The 26,797-nt window shown below is 31.2% G+C and overlaps 1 protein-coding gene across 1 annotated transcript in view; it reads right to left on the bottom strand.

Annotated features, from left to right (window-relative positions):
* Positions 1-1,896: 1,896 nt before the first annotated feature.
* Positions 1,897-26,797, bottom strand: part of LOC148281122 (protein amalgam-like) — a gene marked incomplete at its 3' end in the record, with an annotated part of 46,284 nt that continues 21,383 nt past the window's right edge. Inside the window, exons 2-5 of the mRNA XM_088227269.1 lie at positions 26,409-26,599; positions 14,186-14,262; positions 12,773-12,909; positions 1,897-2,092 (exon numbers count right to left, since the gene is read on the bottom strand). Of these exons, the coding sequence (XP_088083395.1) occupies positions 1,897-2,092; positions 12,773-12,909; positions 14,186-14,262; positions 26,409-26,599 (601 nt within the window). The remainder of the gene's footprint in view (positions 2,093-12,772; positions 12,910-14,185; positions 14,263-26,408; positions 26,600-26,797) is intronic.

Below are 26,797 nucleotides of genomic sequence, written 5' to 3'. Positions count from 1 at the left end.
TCCTAGTATGTGAAATAATTCAGTCAGATGAATCTCTTTACAACAATAAAGGTTTCAGCTCTTTAACTTCACTAAAATCAACAAATGCAAGAATTAAAGAAATATGGATGTTCAAACATAGGCAAAATAGTGAATGTTACACAGTGTGTTAAGTGGCCACTTAAACCAGCCAATGACAGGTCATAGGCCCTGTGAATGCCTAGACTTCCATATTCCCTTATTTAAGGTATTCTCCATCCCTGTTGTAATTTGTTAACCTTAATGACTCCCGAGTGGGTGAAATCCAGTCTTTTGTCTACGAACATGTGGACAAACTCAATTATTGTAATCTGACATTTAGTATAAGAGACGGGTCACCACCTAATGCCAGTTTAAAGCTACATATTAACTCTAGACATTCGTGTCAATTATTGAAACCAGTTGATAATATAAAATATCTTCTTGAGGTGCCTTGTCAGATCTCCCGACGTTGGCGATAACTACAGCGAAAGCATCTCGGTCCTGCGCTACTCCGCCGCCAAGACAACTGCTTATTGTATGTATTCGCCATAGCGATTCCTGGGAAAAGATGACCAGAGTGGTTTCCCGTTGCCTTCTCTTGCCTTATCTAGGCATTGCAATTGACAGAAATTTGCGATGGGAGACACAGGTTCAGTCCCTGGTATCTAGATTAAGAGAACTGTGTCATGTCTTTAGCTCACTTAGAAACATCCTGGACGTTAGCACTCTTAAAAATGTCTACTTTGCACTTTTACAATAGGTGGCTGCTTATGGCATAATTGGCTGGGGAGGTTGCTTACATTGTGTTTCTTAAATTTCAAATTAAAAAAGCTAAAATTAAATTTATATCTTTATATAATCACTTTGTAAAGCGCCTTTGCGGAATTATATTACAAAAATGGCGCTGAATAAGTTATCCATTGTAATAATAAAAATAATAAATGATAGGTCGTCTTTCTCTAAAATGTTCTTTATTTCTGTTGTCATATATTTATTTTTTATATTGACTTTTCAAAATATAACTTAATTCATTATAACGTAATATTTTATAGAGAAACCATGGGGTATACGTACACCATAAGGTAATTTTGTGGAATATTTTTCATAATGAAGATGTACTTTTTTATAACATTTTAATAATAAAAAAGGTTCATGAAATACAGTCCAGTAAAAAAATATTTTTTTTGTTACGTGTTAGTAGCATATATACTTTATTTATATTATAATTTTGAATTCCCGCAAAAATGGTCGTAACATTGGCCACGCCCTTAATACGTCACGATTCATATTTATTTGTTGCTGTCCATTAAAATTAGTTTAAAACATTATTACGAATCTTGATGTCACAACTATCAAGGCCAAAAATGTCGCTTTTTTCTAGTGACGTATTTAAAAAAAAAATGTATACATGAAAACGTTTGTCCACTATATCAATATTGATTTTTTAAATACGATTGGTAATTCTAAAATATATTTTTTAATTTATTTTTTTTAAAAAAACAAAATATTTGCATCCTTATGATTTGCCCAAATATTTAATTTTGAGGGCCATTTTCAACGAGTTGTAAATAACTCACTATTAGAAAATGGGAATCGAGTTAGGGTAGAGTGGGATTCGAACCACGGACCTTTGGTCTGTGAGTCCGAGACACTAGCCACAGGACCACAACCCGATTTTAATGAATTTTTATCGGTATTTGTAGTATGTGATATTTTCCTATACAGGTTACAAAATCAAAAACATGGACTAAGCTTAAAAGTTTAAAACAAAGAAAAAATTGTCAGGTTTCATTTAAGACATTTGATTGGTAGCCAGAACTCGGATACGAGTAACATGTCTGTTTATTATGCGCCATTAAATCAAGGTATTAAAATACAAGGGTTGTTGAAGTCTACCTGATGCCTCCTCTCGTGACGTCATGGTTGAGGGCCTGGTCTCCGAACATCCACAGCATACTCCTCGGCGCTGCTCCCCTGCTATGGGCGGAGCTGGGAGTCGACCCGACACAGGTCAGCTCTATAGTGCTACCGAGTCGGTAGAACCTCTCAGCCACGGAGATGCCCGAGGAGTCGACTATGGTCACCAGCGGAACTGAAAAATATCACAAAATTACTACCATTATACATTTAGATCAAACCGAACACAATTTAATTACTTATGACAATGTAAGTAGCATTTGCATGAATAAAGCCATTGTTTTAAAATACATTCGTGTGTTAGATGCAAATAAATGTCCTGATAATGACCGAATAATCCAGTATTTATAATTGATTGCGCACAAAAATTTCATTTTCCATCACGCAGATTAAACATTTCAAAAATTATAATCAGTGCACGTTGTTGGTAGTTAATAGCATGTGTCATATCAGCCTGTTGGTTTTATAATACGTAAGACTTTGGATCAGAGAAATTTCTATTTTGTGATCCCAAGAGTGTCCAATGTTCTTGATGAACCAAACCAAAAGCCATTTTGAGGAGAAGTGTACAAGTATGCATTTTGTCTAAGAGAAGAGACCATTGCAGGAGACTGCTGCTGCTATTTATATATAGTGTTAAGCGTGTTTTCCAGATGTTCATTACAATTTATGTTTTTGTAATAATTTTTATTTTATTTAACAATATGCATGCTTCAACTTTCCAATATGTTGTATCTCAACTTAGCACACGGCTCCTAGCTTCAAAGAGTTAGGCGTACGTTTTTTTGTTTTTATAATATATATCTTTATATAAATTAATAAACATTTTTATGCAACTTCTATGGTGAAGGTGTATAATTAGTAGGGGAAGGATAGTGGTTTAGCCGGATACCGGATACAGGATATTCACCGAGCTCCTAAGCCGGGTAGCCGGATAACCGGGCACATTATCTTTTTTTACGGAAGTATATTATTTTTTAGGTAATTTATTATTTGCAAAATAAATTATTTTTCTAAAGCGTAAACTGAAGTGTTATTTTTTCAAATAATAAGCATTGCTTACTTTTTTCCAAACACGGTTGATATCAATAAATCAATTAGGTGGCGTTGATTTTATGATTTTTTAGCAGTTTAATGAATATTACTTCTCTAACCACCTTCAAAAAACGCCTGAACATTATTATACATCCTCAGAATCCTAAACCCTTTGCATTTTACTGTTTTTTTCAAATGATATATTTTTATCCCTTTTTCTTTTCTTGGTTCCTCCTTCTCTCTCCTTTCAAACTCATTATCTGATCCCACATTCCTTATAATTAAATATGTATAGCAAAATATACTAAAAAAGTTAATGTGTGCACAGCTGTTAGTTTTAATTAATGTGGTAATTTTTATTTTATATATATTTTGAAATATATTTATGGTTTTTTAGTACGAAATTTCGAAAAACCCTTTTTTTGACCAGTCTGTTTTTTGGTTAGCTGGAAGATATTGATTTTAGAAATTAGTCCACCAAAGTGCTTATTCTTTGTACTTGAAGTTTTAAACAAATAAATAAAATAAATCAACACAACATCATTATACTTGCAGAGGAATATTTTTCTTTAATGAAATAAACAAAGATAGTAAAAAGTACAGTCAGGAATACGATATATTTAAGAAAGAAGTGAAAAGTTACATTTATAATTCTTCTTTAAATAACACTGATTAAAAATATCGTTTAAATATTTTTTATAATTTACATATGTTATCCATAAAAAAAATATTAATTAAAATAAAATAAACTATTGTAAGACGTCACTCCCCATTACACAAGAATTATTTATTTCTTTTACGTAATGGGAAACGTTAATGTAAATATTTGTATTGAATTAATGTAAACAATTGTATTTAGTTGTAATATTGTATTTTTATTCGTTTTTAATAAAAAAATAAATAAAAAATAAAAAATGCTACCCGGTATCCGGCCGGATAGTATAACAAGGCCGGATACCGGATAGTTACCGGATATCTGTTTCATCTCTTATAATTAGTACCCTGACGAAGATAGGCCACGTTTCGAAACCGGTGAAAATAGAAAAGTCGGTAAATGGTCATTTACAAATATTTATTGACACGACTGACAACAAAATTAGTGCATTAAATAGAAATAATATTATTATTAATAAATTAAGAATAATTTATCAAGTTTAAAAACATTTGGGTCATTTTTGTTACATGAAAGTAAGATGATCAGTCCAGGGACCACAAAATTTTGAATATACACCGTTTTAAAATTATATATCATGTCGACCACCTTAGGAATCAAATCTGAAAACTCTTGAATGGTATGAAAAAGCGCTGACCATTTTTTACGTGGCAAACAATGTACATTAACCCGCAACCCGCTTGCTTAAAATTAAATCTAATAAATGGATCGAAATAAAAAAGAGCAAAGAAAAACATGAGGGTGGATGCAATGAATAACCACTTTATACACATTGTCAGAAAATCTCACTTGCTTAAGGAGATTACCAGATCCTCACAAGACTAAGTGAATTGTTTTCAGGAAAGAGCGTATTTGGAAAGTTGAAATAGGAAATAAATTACTTTAAAAATGCGGTGACAGATGAAAAATGTCGGGTATTAGGAAAAATGCGCGGCCTTACCAGAGATTCCTAAAGATTTGTTCACACTGGTGCATTTGAGTTGATCAACCATATCATTAGAAAAACGTTAAAACTTTTGAGAAAAAGAAATATTACAATTCGAGGATTGGAAAAAATGCTGGCATTAGTGTATTTTATCCGATGGTTTTGAATGGGACAGTATTTATTACGAGGAATAAATAAAGTTTTTGCAAAAATGCACAAAAACTGTTTGTTTTTTTAATCAAAAAGTGTATGTCAAATATTCCATAGATAATAAAAATACATCTGGTATATTATGCATTTGTACAGTCTTCGCTTTGCTATGGAATAATTGGACGGGGGGTACTTACAACAACTTTATATTAACAACGTTATGTTGATAAATCCACCTGGTCCACGAAGAAGTATAGAAATTGAAAAAAAAAAATTTCAGGCGCTGCGTAGTATGTAGGTGAAATAATTCAATTAGATGAATCTCTGAGTTTCAGCTCTTTAACTTCACAAATATCAACAGATAAAAGAATTGAAGGGATATAGATGTTCAAATATGGGCAGAATGGTGAATGTTACACAGTGTGTAAAGTGGCCACTTAAACCAGCCCATGACATTTCATAAGCCCTGTAGATGCCTAGACTTATATTTCACCTTCTCTTAAATGTTCTTCATAAATAAATCCATTTTCGTAATAAAATACCTCAAGGGCGCTTCATCTCTGTTGTAATATGTTAACTTTATATTAAAAAAAATGCTTTACAAAAATCGCACTTTTCCCTCTTTCCAATTGTTCCAAGAAGCTAAACTTTTTTTAATTTTTTTTTATTTAAATCTTAAAGTAGGGCACATATATCATATATATTGTTAAGTGTGTTCTAATAATAACATTGCAAATATATTTAGTTTATAAATTGTTTATCACATATGTCTTGACCATTATTTTAAATTTTGAAATGTTTTTTCCTTCATAAATATTTTTTTCCATTTCGTAATACTTTTTAATTGCTTTAAATAAAATTGAATTTTGTGACTTTGCCTTTTTCCTAAATGGAAGTCTAATTTTGTTCTTTTCTCTAGTATTGTGATCGTGTTCATGCTGGTTCCGATCAATTTTTTTCCAAAATTCTGTTTTTTTATTAGAGTTTATAATACTTTTAGACATAAAACAAATATATTGTTTTCAATGTTTAAAATATATATTTAAGAACCAAAATTTATTTACAAGTAATTCAAATAGATCAAGTCAAAGAAGGAATCGTGTGTTAGAAATACCACATTGTAAAACGAGGCTCGCACAGAGACATACATATTTTATGGGCCAAAAAATTTTTAATTCTTTTTTTACTGATCACATTAATTGATATCAAACTTTCAAAATTTTCCTTCTTTTACAAAACACGCACTATCCTGGATTCAAACTAAAGACATCTCTTCTTTTTTTTGATATATTTTGTTGCCGTTTAATAAAAATGTTTTTTTTTTTTTATTTTTTTATTTTTGATTTACTTTTTAATTAATATAAAATAAAAAAGTTCCATATAATCTTTTACAAAATATTTTCTTTTCTCTTTCTTATATTACACAAAAATATTATACCAGTCTATTTTTTAAAGGAGCAAAAATTCATTAACATTTTCTTGTGTATCCACGAACAGGCCGTGCTTTTGTGGGATTTTTGTTTACTATTTTTACTATTAATATGTATTTCGTTGCTATGTAACTATCCTTTATTTTTTTAAAACTCTGTTTTACCTCTTATGTATATTGTAAAAAAATAACAGTCAGTGAAGTACTCAGGTACTTTACTTAGGTTTAAGAAGACATTTGCAGATTATGCTTTTGACAAAGAGGATGCTAAAAATAAATTCATGGATAATTCTTTGATTACGTCTAAATATTTATTGACAATGGCGGGTCATAAACCCTGTAAAAATCTAGACTTTCATAATCCATTCTCTAAAATGCTTGTTCAATTTTTTTTATTAGTAAACGGTCGACCTCGTGGTCCTCGAACGCGCTGACCTAATGGTCAGCGTGTTCGCCTACCAAGCAAGAGGTCTCGGGTTTGATTTAAGAGGGTGTTTTCACACCAGAATATTTCATAGTCCCCGGACTGGTACCTGAAGCGTAAGACTGATCATTTTTATTCATGTAATAAAAAGGCAAAATACGCTGTGATTGGTGTACCAATGCAGTGCCCTATGCACCATTAGGTGTGGAAAGGGAATGATGATATTTCAAAAATATGTTTATATTTGGATTGTATACAAATATACACATTTTCGTACATAAATATCGATTTTACTGTATAATATTTAAACCGCCTCGATAAGTACCGATGAAAATAGCATTTATAATCGCGACCCAGGTCTAATACATTATATATTGTCCCAATTAGGACATTTTGTTTTATTTGTAATTTTATTTTGGTAAATAAATAAATTGAATTTAAATTTTGAATTTAAAATTCTCATCAGAAATAAATGCAGGACCTCAGTTTAAAACTGGCAAAAATGTATTTTCTGTCTTGCACCGTAGGCCTGTTATAGACATATTATTACATTATTGTCGATAATAACTTCAACACTTCAAAGTAATGAAATTTTCGTTGGAATTTATTTATTTTATTCATACAAATACATACATATTACAAAAAATACAATAATAACGTATCTTAAACTCTATGAGGCCAACGGCCCTGTGTTGAGTTGCAAAGCACGTACAGGAATTAAATAATAGCCAAAATAAAAATAAAATATTATTATATAGAAATACATATATAATTAAAAGGACATCTGGAAATCACGCTTAAAAGCATATAAATATATGCAATATCTCGCAGCAGTCTCCTGCAATGGTCTCTTTCCTGAGACAAAATCCAGACTTGTACACTCCTTAATTTCATCTTTGAGAATTTTTTGAAACGCCGCAGTCGCCTGCCTCCGTGAAAATTTGTGTACTCAAGATCGGAGAACTCACCGAAATAATTTTAACGGTATGTAAATTTATTTGTCAGTTCGGAGAAATACTTTGAGCTCGACACACGTCAGTTTGAATTGCAAAAAAACTAAAAGTATAAGGCGGGATGTGGGATTGTGTAAGTATATAAATTACCTAGCGTCGGCGGCTCGCTTTTTTGTCTTGGTCCTTAATCGAATAATGTGGACCAGCCTTTATAAAGGGGTTTCCAAGGTACAATAAATTCCAGGTTTCTTATAAGATGTAGAAGTTACATTGGGAGCGCTTGGTTAATATTTCACCACTTATTTTGATTGTATTTCGGACGCGCTCAATTTACGTTTCGCAATTGAATGCTGGCCATTTATAACGAAGCGAAAGAACGGCGAACGGAATAAACTGAAGTGCTTTGTAATTGACAGCCGAGGGAAGGGTAATTTAAAAGTACTTCTATCACGTAGTATTTTTATTATAAAATAAATTGAATAAAAAATCTAATAAATATTTCAAAAACTTTTCAATTTTCCATTTCAAATTGTACCGAACAACGAATTGGCGTGAAATTAGCCAGAATGAAAAAGTTCAGTGTGTTTTTTTAATATATTTTTATTAATCAATATATTTTATAAACGGTACATGTTCAACTCAACTCATTCTTTGATGCGCCTGAACTACTGAGCTTAGTAAAATTAAATATCCCAACTAGAAACCTCAGACAAAACGTACTCTTTCATACCGATACCCATATAACTAACTATGGTTTTCATTCCTCTATGCCCAGAATTTTTAGAAATGCCAACAAACATACTAGTCTTGATTTCTTTGAAAACAAGTTGTCTTTTTTCATACGATCACTGAAAAAAAATCAATTACAAACATCTCTCTCCCGCTTTCACTCCTAACTATATAGCATTGTGTCTTTCTATGTGGTTGCGCGAGTGGTTGATGGGATTAAGTAGTTTGTGGCTGGATGGACCTCCAGTGAATAAAGGTCCACCTATTCTACCCATCCTGTGATCTCCCAACTTTCAATGTTTGTTATTCTCCTCGTCACTATAGCCTTGGGTAGCTACGGTTGCTATGGGAACAATTTTCCATATCCATGGCAACCAACATCAACATACACACATTTTTCTCTTCTTGATAATTTTTGACAACTACCGCATGTTCAAAATTTTATCTGTCCGCATCTGCTCGTCCTATAATCATCCGCCCGCATTTGCTCGTTATATAATCATCTGCCCGCATCTGAACATTTTTACACCATCTGACCGCCGCTCCGCCACATTCATCTTCATATTTTGCAAATAACTATGGTGAAAGTGCCGTGTTCACCAAAAAAGGAAAAAAAAAACTACTGAGAAACCAGGACTTGGAGATATCATCCGGATTCCTGTCCCCGATTCTCTTTCCTGTCTTCCTAAAGGTAGGTTTTTTTGCTGTAGTTTGTTTGGCCGCATACTGTTCTTTTCCGCATTTTCCATCTCCGTGCCAATACATCTTTTATTTCCCAGCAAAAATTAACACAGATCAACGATTCAGTCAAATAACACCCACACAAAATTATAATCGCCTCCCCACCATGTATAAATATTTTCCTTTATCTACGCATTAACACTGTTAATAATTTTGTTCCACCGAGCAACATTTCCTTTAATTATGATTTATTAAAAAATTTTAATCGTTTTGAGGTTGGCACTTTTTTTCTTAAAAGCCTATTAAAAATATGAAAGAGAAATATATAAATTTTGAAGTCGAATTAAATTCTGGATTAACTGTCAGTTTCGAAAACGAGTGGCTAGATACAGTGGCTAGACTAGCTAGATGCTGTCCAATTAACATACAAGAGCATCTAGCCGTAAAATGTTACTAATGTAAAAAATAAATTGAGTTATTATATTTTTTCCGTCTGTTTCACTATCTTCCGGAGTGTACGTATTGAGACGTTAATATGACCAGCTTTGTAGTCGCTCGGTAGATAAATACAGACGCAAAAAAATCTTGAAATCATAGAATTAAGAAAAGTTCAGAAGGAGCGTAGAATCATATTTGAATTCATCGGACTGTGTCCGAAAATTCCCCCACTATGCCCCACTTTACCCACGCGTATTTGTGATGTCACCGCGTAATGTTGCACGGTGGGAAAAAAATAATCATAACACAAGTAAAAAAAAAGCAATCTGTTAATTTCTCTAAAATTTTATTGTGCACGCGGAAATATTTATTGACAAAACAGAGTAGATAAGTAAAGGGTCATTTAATAAAAGCAATTGAATAATTGAACTTTAAACTTAAAATATAAAACAAATTTTATTTACATCAAACGGATATTTTCATATCATGTTAAATAATATTTGATGTTTTGAAGATAATGTCGGTCAAATGTCAAAGTTTAAAAATTAAATGGGATTTTTCTCAAGCCTGGGTGTTCTGTGATGTAATTCATCACTGTAATTGAGCCTCCTGGCCTGTTGTGGTGCAAAAAAAAAATACCCACTACAGAGTTGTTTAATCCGAGGTCCAATTTTCATTATTTCTCTCATAAGATGAGCAAATAGGGTAAAAAAATTTACAACCCTGGCAACACTAACGTAATTTCCATTTTGTTTCTTCGACAATCTGACAGATGGAAATATAATTCAATTTTTAAGTATTGCATTTGCTACTTAAATATTCGTTTGCTAATTACACATTAAATGTGACTGCATCCTGTTTCTTTAAGATCCTAGCAGTATTTTTACACTTTAAAAGGACACAACACGGCATAGTTGAATTCAAATCAGAAGTTGCGTACTGAGCGACGTCTACAAAGAAACTAATGGGTCAAAACGTAAACCTACTCATTTTTTGAGTAGTTTAGTCGCCTTCTGGTGATGTGCATATGCGGTTTCTGGAGTGTTCTTAATTCTATGAACATGACATTATAATTAAGGTTATGAAGGTGGGGTTCTATCAAAATTTAATCAGATTAGTACCTCATGCAGTTCTATATTGGTAAAGTTTTAACTTACTATTTGACCCCGGTCCTTCGAGTTAAAGACATCTTGTTTTTTGTATAATTCCTTGTCAACGATATTGTGACAGAAGAGAGACACGTTCCAGTGGTGACTTGTTTTATTGACTTTGCGCGGGTTGCCATATTTCAAAGTAAATCATTGGAATATTGTATAATAATTATTTTTATTTTTTTTAGGACATAGTGCCCACTTAGTTGGTAACATAACAATATATATAAATGTATGAACTTAACAGAAAATTTAAAGTATTATGAAATAGGTTTTTAAACACAACCATGATAATAGACAACAATGCATCAAGACACCAGATCATCAATCGGTATGGGTTGATATTATCGCTGGAGTACCTCAAGGTGGAGTTTTATCACCATTTATATTTTCCCTGTTTATCAATCCGACAGCAGAATGTCTGAATTGTTCTTATCATCCCTATGCAGATGATTTACAACTATATTTTCATTGCAGACCTGAAAGCACCAGTGAAGCAATAAAATCGATGTCTAATACATTAAATTGCGTGTCAACGTAGACAAAAGAGTATGGTTTACTTATAAACCAATCTAAAACACAAATTATGTTTGCGGGTAGTCAAAGATTGCTTAGTAAGTTGGACGTATCTTCACTTAATCCTCTTAATGTCAATGGCATCAATATTCAATACAGAAAATCTGTAAAAAATCTAGGAGTACAAATGGATAAACATCTCTGATGGCGAGCTTATACTAATGAATTAAGCCGCAAAATATTTTTCAGGCTACACTCACTTAGAAGTTTGCAAAAATTCTTACCCATTAATACTAAATGCACTCTTGTACAAGCATTACTACTACCCATTCTTGATAACGCTGATGTTTCGATGATTGATTTAAGCTGTAAGCAACTCGATAAACTTGAACGACTTCAGAATACATATATGAGGTTCATTTTTGGTTTTAGGAAATATGACCACATTTCTGATCATCGTAGGCAACTAAAATGGCTTAAAATTAGACAGCGGAGAGACTATCACTCCCTCTCACTTCTGTTCAATGTACTTCATAGTCCTAACGCTCCTATATACCTGCGTGAAAAATTTCAACGCTTATCAGTTCATGGTTTACCTCTCCGTTCTAATTCTCAAGGCCTTCTCTTAATACCCGTCCACAATTCGTCTTTCTTCTCTCACCCATATAGTATCCATGCGGCTCGACTGTGGAATCATCTCCCATCCACTATCAAAGATGTTACTACATTATCTCTGTTTAAATCATGTCTGAAGAAACATCACATTTATCTTCCTTATTCTCTCCTTCTTTCCTGTTTCCTTTTTTTATTTTTTAAATTGATTTATTTTTGAAACCAACAAAATCATAGTAGTAAACAATACAAAGAATAACAACAAATAACAAGACCAATTATGGGTTTCACATTGGAACAAAAATATAAAAATACAAAACGTACAGTTCACTAGAGATGAAAGGAAGTGGGATGGGAAAATAGGGAAGGAAGAGAAGAAGAAAAAATAGTAAGTAAATATAAAACAATAAAAAAAGAAATGAAAATGGATATAAATTTACACAAACAACATACATACATATACATACACACACATACATATATATACATACATACACATACATACATATACACTCATGAACATGCATATATATATATACACAGATATACACACATGAACATATACGCATACACTAATGCACGTAATTTCGCGTATATATATATAATAAAATAATGAACACTTATAAGTAAAACGATAAAAAAAAGTAACTATAACTAATAATAGTAATAACCCATTGAGTAATAGTTTTGATTTAAGGTAATTTGTAAACATATACGTTTATTTCTATTTTTATATATCTTTAGTTTTTTAATTTTTATTCTCTTGAATATATTTTGTAAAACTATTAATTTATTGGTTGGTTGGAAGAAATTGCCACTTGACAATAAGCCCGCCAATGTACAAATAACACTATGTACAAAAAGTCAAATAAATAATCATAATCAAGCAATTTGTTTTTCTTTTAAGTCGTTTAGCATTTTATCTCGCATCTACAATTCAAGCTGGAATTTCAACTGGGATCTGGCAACCCGGTCAGGAACTTGCGGATTCTTGCAATCTTAGGCTTGGAAAGGTTAGGGTGTTGTGTTCAAAATAAGATGTTATTTTTGTCAAAGTTTAAGTTTCATGGCTCAAAAACCTGCAGCATCCATTAAAAATAATATAAAATTTAAGAGCATGTCCATAAAAAAATACTTACCCAGCACTATGAGATATGTACACCTTGCAAGGGGTGGGTGCGACGACACTTGACATTCGTATAGTCCGCCGTCTTTGGCCTGCACGGACTTAATCAGAAGAATCCAGTCATTAGGGTCCACGTAAAGTAAAGAGTACCTGGAAAAACCCTTAAAATGTAACTTTTAGAACCAGGTGGTGTTAAAAATATAATTTTTGGAGTTAAAATTTGAAACGAGCATTTTTATACGTCAAAACAGCTGTTAAGGCTGTAATCTGGTAAAACGAACGCAAAATTAGGAAATCATACGATTTTGCCATTTTAAAACGAAGGTTTTTTTTTAATCGCGCAATAATAAATAAACTTGAATTAGATAAAAACAATATTTTTCAGAGGTATTTCTGTTAAAAAATATACTTAAAAGTTTTATGTAACTAAAATATAATTACTTTTAGACCGGCAGATTACGCCATTTTAAATTAAGACTTAACTTAGGTATCTGGGATCTCAATAAAGACTAAGTATTAAAGAAAACATTATTGAAATAATTTAAAGATCATAAGTTTAATCTGTTCATCATCCGTCGATGCTTGTGAAGTTACAAAGCTGCAACCTTTATTTATCCGGGTGAGATTCGTCTAACTTAATTATTTCACCTGCATAAATACTAGGCAACAACTAAAATTTTTAAAATTTCTATGCTTCTTCATGGACCAGGTGGATTTATCAACAATATTTTGAGTTGGTCCAAATTTTGGTAGACAAGGACTGGATTCAACTCCCCGGGGAGCTGTTAATATTAACATATTACAACAGAGAAGAAGAACATTACAAAAATTACGTACTTAAGGGCTGTAGTCTGGTAAAACGAACGCAAAATTATGAAATCGTACGATTTTGCCATTTTAAAACGAATGTTTTTTTAATCGCGCTTAGCAATGTTTTGAGTATACCCAAATGTTTGTAGACAGGCTGGATTTTCTCCCTAGGGAGTTATTTAGATCTAAATTTGTTGCAACAGAAAGGTAATTTTTTTTTGACGGAATATGGAAGTCTAGGCATTAACAGGGTTTATTACATTTTCTCGTCTAATGGAAAGTGGAAGGAGGTTATAGATTTTGATTGCATAATACTAAAAATTCCCTTGTCCAAAAGTGGTATTAGTTTGTATTTGTTTAAGTTGTCTTTATGTCGAGAACCTAGAGATTATATTATTTGTATGTGTTGTGTTTTTGGGGTTATGTCTTTCGTTTGAGTGAGAATAGTTTTTGAATCTGTAGCGAGTGTTGTTTTAGTGTATAATTGTTTTGGTGTCATAAGTTGTGAATTATGGAATATTTCTTAATATTATTATAAAGTTTGTTTATGATTGTTGTATTTTAACATTATGACAATCAAAATATATGTTTAATAAATATTTTATTTAATTCTTACCGGTCCTCGCTGCTATAGGTCAGGTGGCCAAATGTCAAAAGTTCGAAACTCTGTCCATGTCGCTTGACCCAGGAAACCTGCAAGAAAATAACCCTTTTAGTATAAAACAATTCACTGAATTAAATACTATTCATACCAATGTTTTGTGTACGTCCTAATGTTTGTAGACTAGCTCCCCACTGGATTTTACCCTTTAGGGTTTATTTTTAAGGTCAGGAGAAATTGATAATAAATTCATATTAAACACCCTAAAGTATAATTTTACAAGTTTATATATTAAATTTAAAAAAAAATATAATGTACCTATTTTAAATAAATAATTTAATACCAGCCTAAGCATTTACAAAGATTATGACCTGTTTTTAGATAGTTTAAGTTCTGGGCTCCTTTCATTGAATGCGTTTATTAAATAGACTTCTATATTTCGTTTTCTAAAGTTTCTTCATCTCTTTCGTAATATTTTGATTTTAACAACTCTCTGGAGTGGTATTCTGAATCTCCTCTACCCCTTCAAGAGCGGTAAATTTGGGGATTTTTTTAATGCGACGAAACTTTTCTTCATGTAATGGCCACATTAATGATTAAACGTCAAATGATGTAAAAAAACTGTTCAAAAAACTAAAAAAAAACTAATACGGTTTAGTCAATTCAACCCAATAAAATGTTTAAAGGTTCGCAATAATGTTCTAAATGAAAATTATCTTCAAATTCATTTTTTTCAAATCACCCGTTCGTTCTACATGACCAAACCATCTCAGACACCCTTTCTTAATCTTATCAATTATACCTGTCTCATACTTGCATAATTAAATATTAATGAAAACCATTTAAGATTGTACACAATTGGATTAGCTACTTACATTTATTATATTTATTTATTATAATATTTAAGAGGCTTGAAAACAATAAAACGTAATATCTCATTTTCTTTAACATTCATCCTTTATATTCTGCAGGGACGAGCCGTGTATAGAAGCGATTATGCGCAGCTTACCATTATATTTGACTAACCATAATAATGTTTTATTGTAACTTTATTTACAGAAAAACAAATCAATTATAAACGTTTATTTTAAATCATTTTCACCAATTGTATATTTATCCTAATATAAATATAAATTTTAATAAAGCGCGTCCAGCGCTTGCGGTGAGCGAAGAAACTAACCGATTATTCTAGCTTATTTTTTCATACAAATAAGTATACTATATTTTGAATGTATTAACCCCAGGGCGGGTTTTTTCTTCTTGATTAAACTTGCAGATTACGCAAATTTTTTGAAAATTCTTGATTTGGAAAACAGTATTTCAAACATTGTTTCTTAAGAACTATTTTTCTTTGTGATGGTACTTTTGACATAAGACCATAATTACTTTTATGCGTCATATTGCCGGACATAAAGCACTCCACGTGGCCGTTTTATGCACTATTAACTACTTGAACAATGCGGCCAGTTGACATTTCAATTAAATACCTAATATTGACTGAATTCATAGTGGTATTTTTTATTTATGTTTTGATGAATTATATATTAAAGTAATGGATAATATATCTTAATAATATAATATATCACGAAGTTACATAATTTGAGTTGATTTCATGGATGAGAGTTGTTGTATCACTCAGAACCACAGAAAAAATATCAATTGATTTTATATTTATTACTTACATTATATTATGTACCGCCTATAAAGGTTCAAATATATGATTTTTTTTGTGGCTTACCTGTAAATAAAATCACCATTCGCCACTGATATCCTGTATTATTTATATGTATAAATCTACAACAAAATATTCCAAGGTACAAAAAACATCAATACTATCAAGTGTATCAATAATTCAAAATATGTTTGTATGTATATCCGACAGTATTCAGGGTATGTAAATTGCAAGAGCGCGGGGCGGCGTAAAAAGACGTAAGTCGAAGTGCTCGGATAAAAACCGATGAATTTATATTCGGGTCTAAAGATCTTCTCAGATCTGAGATCAACGAAATATATTACCAAAGCTCTGCAAGTAAATCTCATGAGTCGCCATATACAGGTTGTTTTAAACGTAAGTAAGGGAAATGAAACCAAAATGAAATAAACAGACTACAACGATAGCGAAATAAAACATTGCAGTTAGTACAGACCTCCCCTAATCTAACACCAACCAAAAAAACCTTTTCCAGTAATGTGTAGCTAGTAAACATAGCATATTATAACTTTAATATCTCCATAAATAAAATAAATTATGGGTTAAGATTTTCGGCAAACCTCCGTTTTTTAATCGGTCAAAATATTTGGTTATTAAATAATTAATAAACATTTTTTTTAGATTGTCCAAATTTTTGTAGACGAAAAATGCATTCACTCCCTGGGGAGCTGTTAACGTCAACATATTACAACAGAGATTAAGAACATTTTAGAGAAAATAATATATAAGTCTAGGCGTCCACAAGGCTTATGACCTGTCATTCGCTGGTTTAAGTGCCCATTATACACACTATGTAACATTCACCATTTATTTTGCCCGAATTTTTTCATCTGTAGATTTTTTAGAAGTGAAAATCTGAAACCTGTCGGTTGTAATATGTTAATGTTAACAGTTCCCCAGGGAGTTGAATCCAGTCCTCGTCTACAAAAATTTAGACGAACTCAAAATGTTGTTGGTAAATCCACCTGGTCCATGAGGAAGTATAGAAATTGAAAAAATAACATATTCAGGCGTTGCCTAGTATGTAGGTGAAAAAATTCAATTGGATGAATCTCACCCGCATAAATAAAGGTTTCAGCTCTTTAACTTCACAAACATCAACAGATGAAAGAAATAAAGGAATATAGATGTTCAAAAGGCAATCGGGTTGTGGTCCTATGGCTAGTGTCTTGGACTCACGGACCTAAGGTCCGTGGTTCGAATCCTACTCTACCCCAACTTGATTCCCATTTTCTAATAGTGAGTTATTTAAGTAATTCAAATAAATAAAATCAAAGAAGGAATCGTGTGCTAGAAATACCACATTGTAAAACGAGGCTTGCACAGAGACATGCATATTTTATAGGGCCTAAAAAAAATAATTATTTTTTTATGATAATATTTCATTGATTGCAAACATCTAAAATTTTCCTTCTTTTAAAGAGCACGCACTATTCTGTATTCAAACTAAAGACAATAACTCTTTTTTCTATGATATATTTTGTTGCCCTTTCCATAATAAGGAATATTTTTTTATTTCCTTTTTTAATTACCATAAAATAAAAAAGTACTCTCTTATCTTTAACAGAGTATTTTCTTTTCTTTTTCTTAAAGTATACAAGAATATTAAACCTGTTTATTTCTTATGGGAGCAAAAAATTTATAACATTTCTTGTATACCCACGAACAGGCAATGCCTTTGTGGGATTTTTTGTTTACTATTTTTACTGTTATTATGTATTTCATTGCTATGTTATTATCCCCTTTTTTTAAATACTCTAAGTTACCTCTTATGTATATTGTAAAAAAAACATAAACATTATCATAATAAAAAAAGCCAATATAACACTCACCATGAAGGAATTAACCGTGGATTTGTTAGAAAAAGTGGCAAGAAATTGAACTGTTATGTATTCATTTAGATTTAGAACTAGGTATAACTTACATTTTACTCAATATGCACAAAAATAATTTCAGTAACTATATTACAAGTTATTAAATTCAGACGCATTGTGTTTCCTAAATTTTGCTTATTTCCCATTCTTCATCTGATTGAATTATTTAAACAACTTTATCTCTCTCTCTCAACGTCATCTCTCTGTTTCTGAAGTTCACACAAGAGTTATAATATGCTATTATTGGTTAGTTTTCTTAAATAAACATTATTTTATTAGGTATTATATTGTCAATTACAAATCTCATCACAAAACGATATTTATTGATTTTCTTATTTTACACTAAATATCCAAATTCAATTTATATACAAATAAGGGCGGGCATATTGCCTTAAGACAATGTCTTCCTACCTACCCAAATAGATGTTTCATTATCCTAATTTTCTTTTTATGATCCATACACACTTATTCTTTGTGGTAATTTAGTTTTTACATCTATTATTGCATGTTTTTTGACACCAATCTTCGAAGAAATCCAATTAAAATTTATGGTCTTGATTCGGAGAATAACACACCACTGCATATGTTCCTGTTATACATTAATTTTAAACTTATAAAACAAACTTCGTGAATTTTGTTTCTTGTAGAACCTCATTTAAATTATTTTGATCTGAGAGAATGCGTTACGTACCTGCTAGTCGCTGATAATATTTTTTGAATATCATATCAAAAGCTTGCGGAGAGGCCTATTGTCGGGGTCGTCAGTTACGTTGTCGACTCTACTATTGTCTGTGTAGGTAGGTCGACTCGCGCGTATACGCTACGCGGTAAAGTTTTTATTCTTGCACTGCAGGCTAAAATGTGGTGTAAGAACTCGTCTAAAGATATGAACGCTTTTTTTCTGTGATATATTTTTTAATTTTCTTTGTTTAATTACCATATAAAATAAAAAAAGCCTTAGAATCGTTTACAGAATATTTTCTTAATAAAAAATGTCTATTTATTACAGGAGCAAGAATTCATAAACATTTATTGTATACCCACGAACAGGCCATGCCTTTGTCTGATTTTTTGTTTACTATTTTTACCGTTAATATGTATTTTATTTCTTTGTAATTATCCTTTATTTATTAGAACTCTGTTTTGCCTCTTATGTATACTGTTAAAAAAACAAAAAAAAAAATTAATTAAAAAATATATGTATTTAAAAAAATTCCTACATAAAACATTTCACGCATGGACCTCACTTTGCTCTTGAAAAGGTAGCTTCAAACTTCATAAATAAAAAAAAGTCGGTACTCACATGAGTTTTGAACGCTATTTATTAAAACAAAAATAAAATACAGTAAAATGAACGAGATGTGTTATAGAATATTTAACTAATAAAATTGAACACTGAAGTTTAGATTAATAATAATAATAATCATCGTTTATTAACAAAAATAACAATTACTTTATCTACTACATACACACTTAGGTAAAAGATTTCTCTGGATAATGTCTAGTCTGCCTAACTAGGTACAACCTATTTAAGGCATATATTTTTATGCAAAAATAAACAATAAAATTACCTACAAGTTAATTTACTATACAGTCAAACAATATTTTTATTTATTATTTAGGAATGTATTTTGAGAAAATTTTCCAATTTTTCTTGACCTAAACTCAGTAACCATTTTTTTACGAATTTATTTAATTGAATCCGGGTCGTGGTTTTGCAATCTTTGGGTAACATTTAATATTTTGGGGCCCATAAACCTGAAATTTCTTTGCCCGAATTCAGAGTTTGTGATGGATCCAATGACCCATCCTCTAGTTCGACTTCTGGTAGTGTGGGAGTATTCCTTTTGGGATTTGATAGAATAATTAACATTCAAAAACATTATGATTCTAAAGATATATTTGCCTTATATCTAAAATCTCAAATTCCTCAAATAACTCGACGCTGGGGTACCTGAAGGGCTTTTTAAAAATTATTTTAATGATTGGTTTTTGAGAAGATGCGAGAGGTTTTAATATCGATTTATTAGTGCCTCCCCATCCTATTATGCCATAAGTTATAATTGAATTACATTAAATAAAATATAGTTGTTTGAGTTTGATTAGGGATAAGATGTTATGCGGCTTGAAGATATGGGAAAGTTTTCTAATTTTTTGTGTTATATTTTCTATGTGTACTGATTATATAAATATTTTCTACTACGCCGTTGAAAATAATTTCGGAAAAAGTAGTTCTTGGATCGTGGTAGTAGGGGGCGAGTTGCAGAGGCAGAGAAAAAAGAGCGACCAGTGGATCGGTGCTTTTATAAGCATGCCTACGTCACTGATCCTTTGTGTTGCTAACCTGTCGTATTTGTTTTGTCATTATTTACACATTTCTGGTTATGCAGATACAAAAAAAAATCCAGCAAAATACTTGTGCGATGTTTTACTGTAATTTAAATTAAACTATAACCAAAAACACGTTCGACTTTCGCTTAAGGAATTTTTCCATTATGTTTAAACCGAAAGCCATTTTCAGGAGAAGTGGACAAGTTTGGATTTTATAAAAGGGATGAGACCATTGCAGAGGATTGCTGCGAGACATTGAATAGATTTATATACTATTAAGTGGATTACAGCAGAGATGAAGAACTTTCAAGAGAAGACAATATAGAAGTCCAGGCATCTACTGGGCTTAAGACCTGTCATTGGCTGGTTTAAGTGGCCACTTTACACACTGTGTAACATTCACCATTCTGCCCATATTTGAACATTTATATTCCTTCAATTATTTAATCTGTTGATGTTTGTGAAGTTAAAAAGCTGAAACTTTTATTTATGTGGGTGAGATTCATGTGATTGAATTATTTCACCATCATACTAGGCAACGCCTGAAATTTTTATTTTTCAATTTTTATACTTCTTCATAGACCAGGTGGATTTATCAACAATTTGTAGACAAGGACTGGATTCAACTCCCCGGGGAGCTGTTTATATTAACATAAACTCTCTTAAAATAAATAGCTCTTTAGGGAGTTGAATCCAGCTCTTGTCCACAAAAATTTGGACACACTCAAAATATTGTTACTAGTAAGCGTGTTGTTAAGATGCTTATTTAATAATTTTTATTTTTAGTATTCTTTAATAACATGCATGCTTCCACTTTTGATTATGTTGAGTTGGATTGAACATAATCAAAAGTGGAAGCATGCATGTTATTAAAGAATACTAAAAATAAAAATTATAAAATAAGTATCTTAACAACACGCTTAATAGTAACAATATTTTGAGTGTGTCCAAATTTTTGTGGACAAGGGCTGGATTCAACTCCCCGGGGAGCTGTTTATATTAACATAAACTCTCTTAAAATAAATAGCTCTTGAGGGAGTTGAATCCAGTCCTAGTCTACAAAAAGAGTTTGTCCAAATTTTTGTATACAAGGACTGGATTTAACTCCCTGAAGAGCTGTTTATATTAACCTAAACTCTGTTAATAAAAACAGCTCCCCAGGGAGTTGAATCCAGTCCTAGTCTACAAAAATTTGGACAAACTCAAAATATTGTTACTATTAAGCGTGTTGTTCAGATGCTTATTTAATAATTTTAATTTTAGTATTCTTTAATTACATGCATGCTTCCACTTTTGATTATGTTCAATCCAACTCAACACAGGGTTCTTGGACTCATAGAGTTAGGGATACGTTTTATATTTTTTTATAATATGTGTCTTTGTATGAATAAATAAAATGAGAATTAAAAAAATCGCATTCCAACACCCCGTATATCGACTAAGAAACTTTTTGTGAGGCATTTCGAATTCTTCAGCACAATATTCAGATGTATTCATTTTGTTTTCCAACCTTATACTATCAAATCTTCAACTTACACATAAACAAGGAAATTGATACAAACAAATGTGCTACAGCGTATTTATTACGTTCGACATAACACAAACATATCGTCAAATCAAGGCATAAAGAAAGGGAGGATTTATAGCAGAAACTGATTCATTTTGAGAAAGAAAACATTATACACGTTTCTCAGGGTCAGACAGCGAAACAGAGAAGAATTCCCCACAGTAAGCTTTGAAAAAAATCCTAGTATTTTTTATTTTTTTTATGAAATCAAAATTATGTAATTTTTTTATTTCTCGGACAAGCATTCATTCCGCAAACCCCTAACCCTCCCCAACAAAAATAAAAGAGATGGAAACGTTGACCAACGAAGCGATACGCACCAGACGCGGACAAGTGAAGCGGCTGAGTAGGGGAGGAGCAGGGGTTTGTGGAAGGACTGCTTGTCCGAGAAATTAAGGAATTATTTCATTTTCAGATTACAAAAAAAAACGCTCACCATATGGAATGTTGTTCTGAAGTTTCGTGGTCTGGCCCTGAAAAACCATGTATATTGGCCAATAAATAAAATCCACCATGATGTGCTGTGATTAGCGCTTGAGGCTACAGCGCCCTGGTCCTGGGCTCGAATCACAGGAAAATTGAAAGGAAATATTTATTTTATTTTTTTATTTATTTTATTTATTTATTTATTTATTTATTTTATTTATTTATTTATTTTATTTATTAAAAGAAAACAACAGCCATTACAACAATAAATTATTATTTATTAGAAATAAATTATTTCATTAGAAATAATAAAAATAATAAAAGAAAAAGTTTTTTGTTTACTTTAGGCATTTTATTTATCTAATCATCACCATCATCAGCCGTCTCTTGTCCAACCGTGAACATAAAATCAATATATTGCTGCTCTTACTATAATGTGTCATTAATTTTGAAGATGTTTTTTAAATTGACTTAAATTTATTGTCTTATATTTCACTTAAATATTCTTCTCATCGTTTCTTTGAATCCTTTAAAATAATATGTGTATATTTATGTTTTTCATTTAACAAAAAAAATGTTATTACTATTTTATTATTTACTATTTTATTTTTACATCTGAGCATTTTTTCATTCTTTATTTCAATTCTTAATTTTTAATTACTCTTACAAATTTTCTTCATTTTTAATATTATTTCCATTTGTAAATACTCACTACAAACTACAAACTTTAAAATATCTTTTTTTCACTTAAATTTTAATTTTTAAACAACTTTCATTTATGTTTTTCTTTTTCCTTCTCTTTTTTATACTTTCATAATTAACCTTACATATAATTGCTTTATAATATGGAAACTTCACTGGTCCATTAGAATTAAGTCTAATTGTGTAAAATATTAAACTTTGTAACTGTACTGTATGTTTCCTAAATAAAAGAAAATGAAAAAAAAAAAAAAAAAATAGGTCTCCCACTTAAGTTTTTACATCTCCTTATCCTAAGCCTACCACTTTCTGCAACATGTCATCAGACCACCTTGCTTGAGGTTTGCCGACACTTCTTCTGCCTGTTCTGGGTCGCCATTCCAGGACGGTTTAAGTCCATTAAAAGTCGGTGTTTCTGGCTCTATGGCCATCCTAGCCTCATTTCTAGTTGCTGACCCCGAGGATTAATTATCTCAACTTATTTTATTTTCAAATTCTCAAGTTATAAACGAAATGAGGACACTCCATGGAACTAAAGTTCAGCTTTTATTTTGAGACGAAAAGGGTAAAAGAACAATCAAACATAATTAAAAAAATGTAATAATCAAAATATCATACACATATATGGCATATTAATATAAAATCACCGAACAAAAAAAATGCTGTTTTGTATATTTAATAATGAGGAACTTCTTACTTGGATACAAAAAATGTTTTCTTGCGCGCGGTAAAAATAAGAGCAATATTTACATATTACAACAGAGATGAAGAACATTAAAGATAAGGTAATATAGAAGTCCAGGCATCTACAGGGCTTATGACCTGTCAATGGCTGGTTTAAATTACCTTATCTTAAATGTTCTTCATCTCTGTTGTAATATGTAAATGTAAACAGCTCCACAGTGAGTTGAATCCAGTCCTTGTCTACAAAAATTTGGACAAACTCAAAATATTGTTGATAAACTACCTGGTCCATGAAGAAGTATAGAAATTGAAAAAATAATATTTTCAGGCGTTGCCTAGTATGTAGGTGAAATAATTCAATTAGATGAATCTCACCAGCATAAATAAAGGTTTCAGCTCTTTAACTTCACAAACATCAACAGATGAAAGAATTGAAGGAATATAGATGTTCAAAAAAAGGCAGAATGGTGAATGTTACACAGTGTGTAAAGTGGCCACTTAAACCAGCCATTGACAGGTCATAAGCCCTGTAGATGCCTGGACTTCTATATTACCTTCTCTTAAATGTTCTTCATCTCTGTTGTAATATGTTAACATAAACAGCTCCCCAGGGAGTTGAATCCAGTCCTTGCCTACAAAAATTTGGACAAACTCAAAATATTGTTGATTAGAGCATTAAATTGTACGGCAAAGTTTCTTGAAAATGTACGAAAAAATAATTAAAAACATTTGAATAAAATAGATATTTTAAACAATTATTGATTAAGATAAGAACATTACTTGCCGGTGAGGTAAAACCATTGCTTTTCCAGATCGATTTAAGCAGTATTTTAGCGTGCATATAGGCATTTTAGTAATTTCGAGGAGAAAAGTATTTGGCGAACGCTCGCAACAGACTAAAGCCCGTTCTTTAAAACATAGACCAATTGGCCGCAGGTTGAGGGAACATATTTTAAACGCTTATGTTTACTCTAGTCATATACCTCAATGCTTGTTCAGCATATTTATTTCAGCGATTTTCTCATGGTGTTTTTCCATCGACAATAAAGAATGATATGGGTGAGTATTTTTCTAGTTATATAAAATGTATAACGAGTCTGCGTTAATGTGCTATAGCTCTGTAAATGTGTTTTTGCGTAGCTAATGGCAACACAAATTGAATTATGTTGTCACGTGATTTGTGTGAACAGAGAACAAGAAAACAAAAATACCTTTTAGCGGAGTTGTTTACTCCTAACACAAATTAGCAATTTTACAATATTTCAACTACAAATAGTAAACTACACATTTCCACAGTCATGTCTTCATAAAAGTTTTGTAAAACATTTAGTTTTTAAAAAAAAAATTAACATCAGTATCTTCATGATTTGTGACGCAAATATTTGAATTTCGAGGGCAGTGTTTAAGGAAAAAACTCGCAATAAGAATCGGAAAATCTGTTATCCAAATGCTAACTCTGAATAACTTGATACGTTGGAACGATTGTAAATTTTTTTTACACGTTATTTTTATGATCTTTTAACACATTTGATTACATAACCGAATATCTGGCTCAGCATCAGGCAAAGTAGAAACATTCACATTCTATCACTTCTTCACAATATTTTTAATAATTCCACTTCGCCTGTTTATCTGAGAGAGCTCTTCCAACCTCTATCACAACACGGACTCTCTCTTCGTTCTAGTAACGAGAGAACCTTTTTAATACCCTTTTATCGCTCTAATTTTCTTGCCTCCTCTTTCATCGTAGTAGCTGCTTGATTGTGGAATAACCTACGCACTAATGTTAGAGACGCCCCTTCTTTATTTACATTTAAGTCATGATTAAAATGTCACTATCTAAATATTTAAGTTGTTCCTTTGTCCTTCTTTTTTCCTTCTCAACCCCTCTCCTCTCTTCATAGTATAGTGTTGATTTTTATATTTTTTACTTTGTTAATCTTTGTTTTTAATTTGTATAAAATCTTAAGATTATTTTTTATTTCCCTTTTTATTTACTATAAAAATAATACCATATTATCTTTTACAGAATATTTTATTTTTTATTTCTTATGTTACATAAAAATATTATAACCGTCCATTATTTATTACAGGAGCAATAAAATTAAGCATAATGATATTGCGCAGTAGTTGTTTTTAATTTAGGAATTAAGATATTACCACCTGTTAAATACTACTATTTATTTTATCTTTATGTATTTGAAGCAATCAATTCTTTTTAAATAGCAATTTTATATCTAAAACCTTATTTTTTTAAAAATAGTTGAACAGTGGGAAAAGTAGACGGTTTTTTCAAAATAACTTTTATAAATATTTTTTGTATTTTATAATACTTAGTTTTAAATAAAATAAAATAATATTCACCATTTTGAAGATGCCCATTAGAGGACAAAAGCACTAATTGGTCAAACAAATAAGTGGAAGTGTACCAAGTTATTTTAATTAATACTAATATGTAAATATAAGTTATTTCATCATATATATTATATCCATATAAAAATTAAAAATAATGTAATACTTAACACGAGTTTTCACGTAATTAGAAAGGTAGAAACGTTATAATTAACTATATATACATGTACACAACATTTACAACTTTATACTTACTTTGTCAAAATAAATTTTTCAACAAACAAAAATAAATAAAAAAATTCAAGGGCACAGGATATAAATGGTGAATGTCAAAAATGAAATTTTGAGATAGAATGTTTTTAAGTTTTCAAATCCCTTGGACATATAAATAAAATTATAAATATAAAGGAACCGATAAAAAAACATACTAAAGCACTTTGCTTTTAATCACTTTTTTTCCACCGACCGGTTTCAAAGCCACACAAGCTTCTTTATCAAGGTATAATTTTCTAATAAGTCTTATCCCATTTTGTTTTAACAGTATTTGGTGTTTAACTGTGGGTAAAAAAAACTAAATAAATATCTGCATATTACCGTTTTATCTCCCAGGTCTTCAACGCCACAATGTAGTCTGACGTCATCTCCTGCCTGGGCAGATACATTGGGGTGGCCCAGGCGGTCTGCAAAGCGAGGGGGGGACCCTTCCCAGAGGAGCCCCGGGCCCCAAGGGTCCTCCCGCGGCTCGTGGGAAGGCCGAGGAAGGCTTAAAGCTGAAGGGTTGACCACTGAAAAATAATAGTAATAAAATAATTACAACATGTACACTAGAGTGGGTCGATGATGTATGAAGTTTTTTCTTTTCAGATATCAAAGTGAAAGAGGTCTAAAAAGTTGTCTTTTGGATCGCATTGCACGTAAAAATTATTTAAAAAAAAATTCCACACTATTTTTGGCCCTCAACAGAAGTTTGAAGTTTATAACTG

The sequence above is a fragment of the Micrasema longulum genome, unplaced genomic scaffold (assembly GCF_059751315.1).
Source record: "Micrasema longulum isolate JH-2025_06_02 unplaced genomic scaffold, ASM5975131v1 h1tg000495l, whole genome shotgun sequence".
Taxonomy (NCBI): Eukaryota; Metazoa; Arthropoda; class Insecta; order Trichoptera; family Brachycentridae; genus Micrasema; species Micrasema longulum.
Note: the sequence above shows the minus strand (reverse complement) of the source record. Positions and strands in the feature narration are given on the sequence as shown.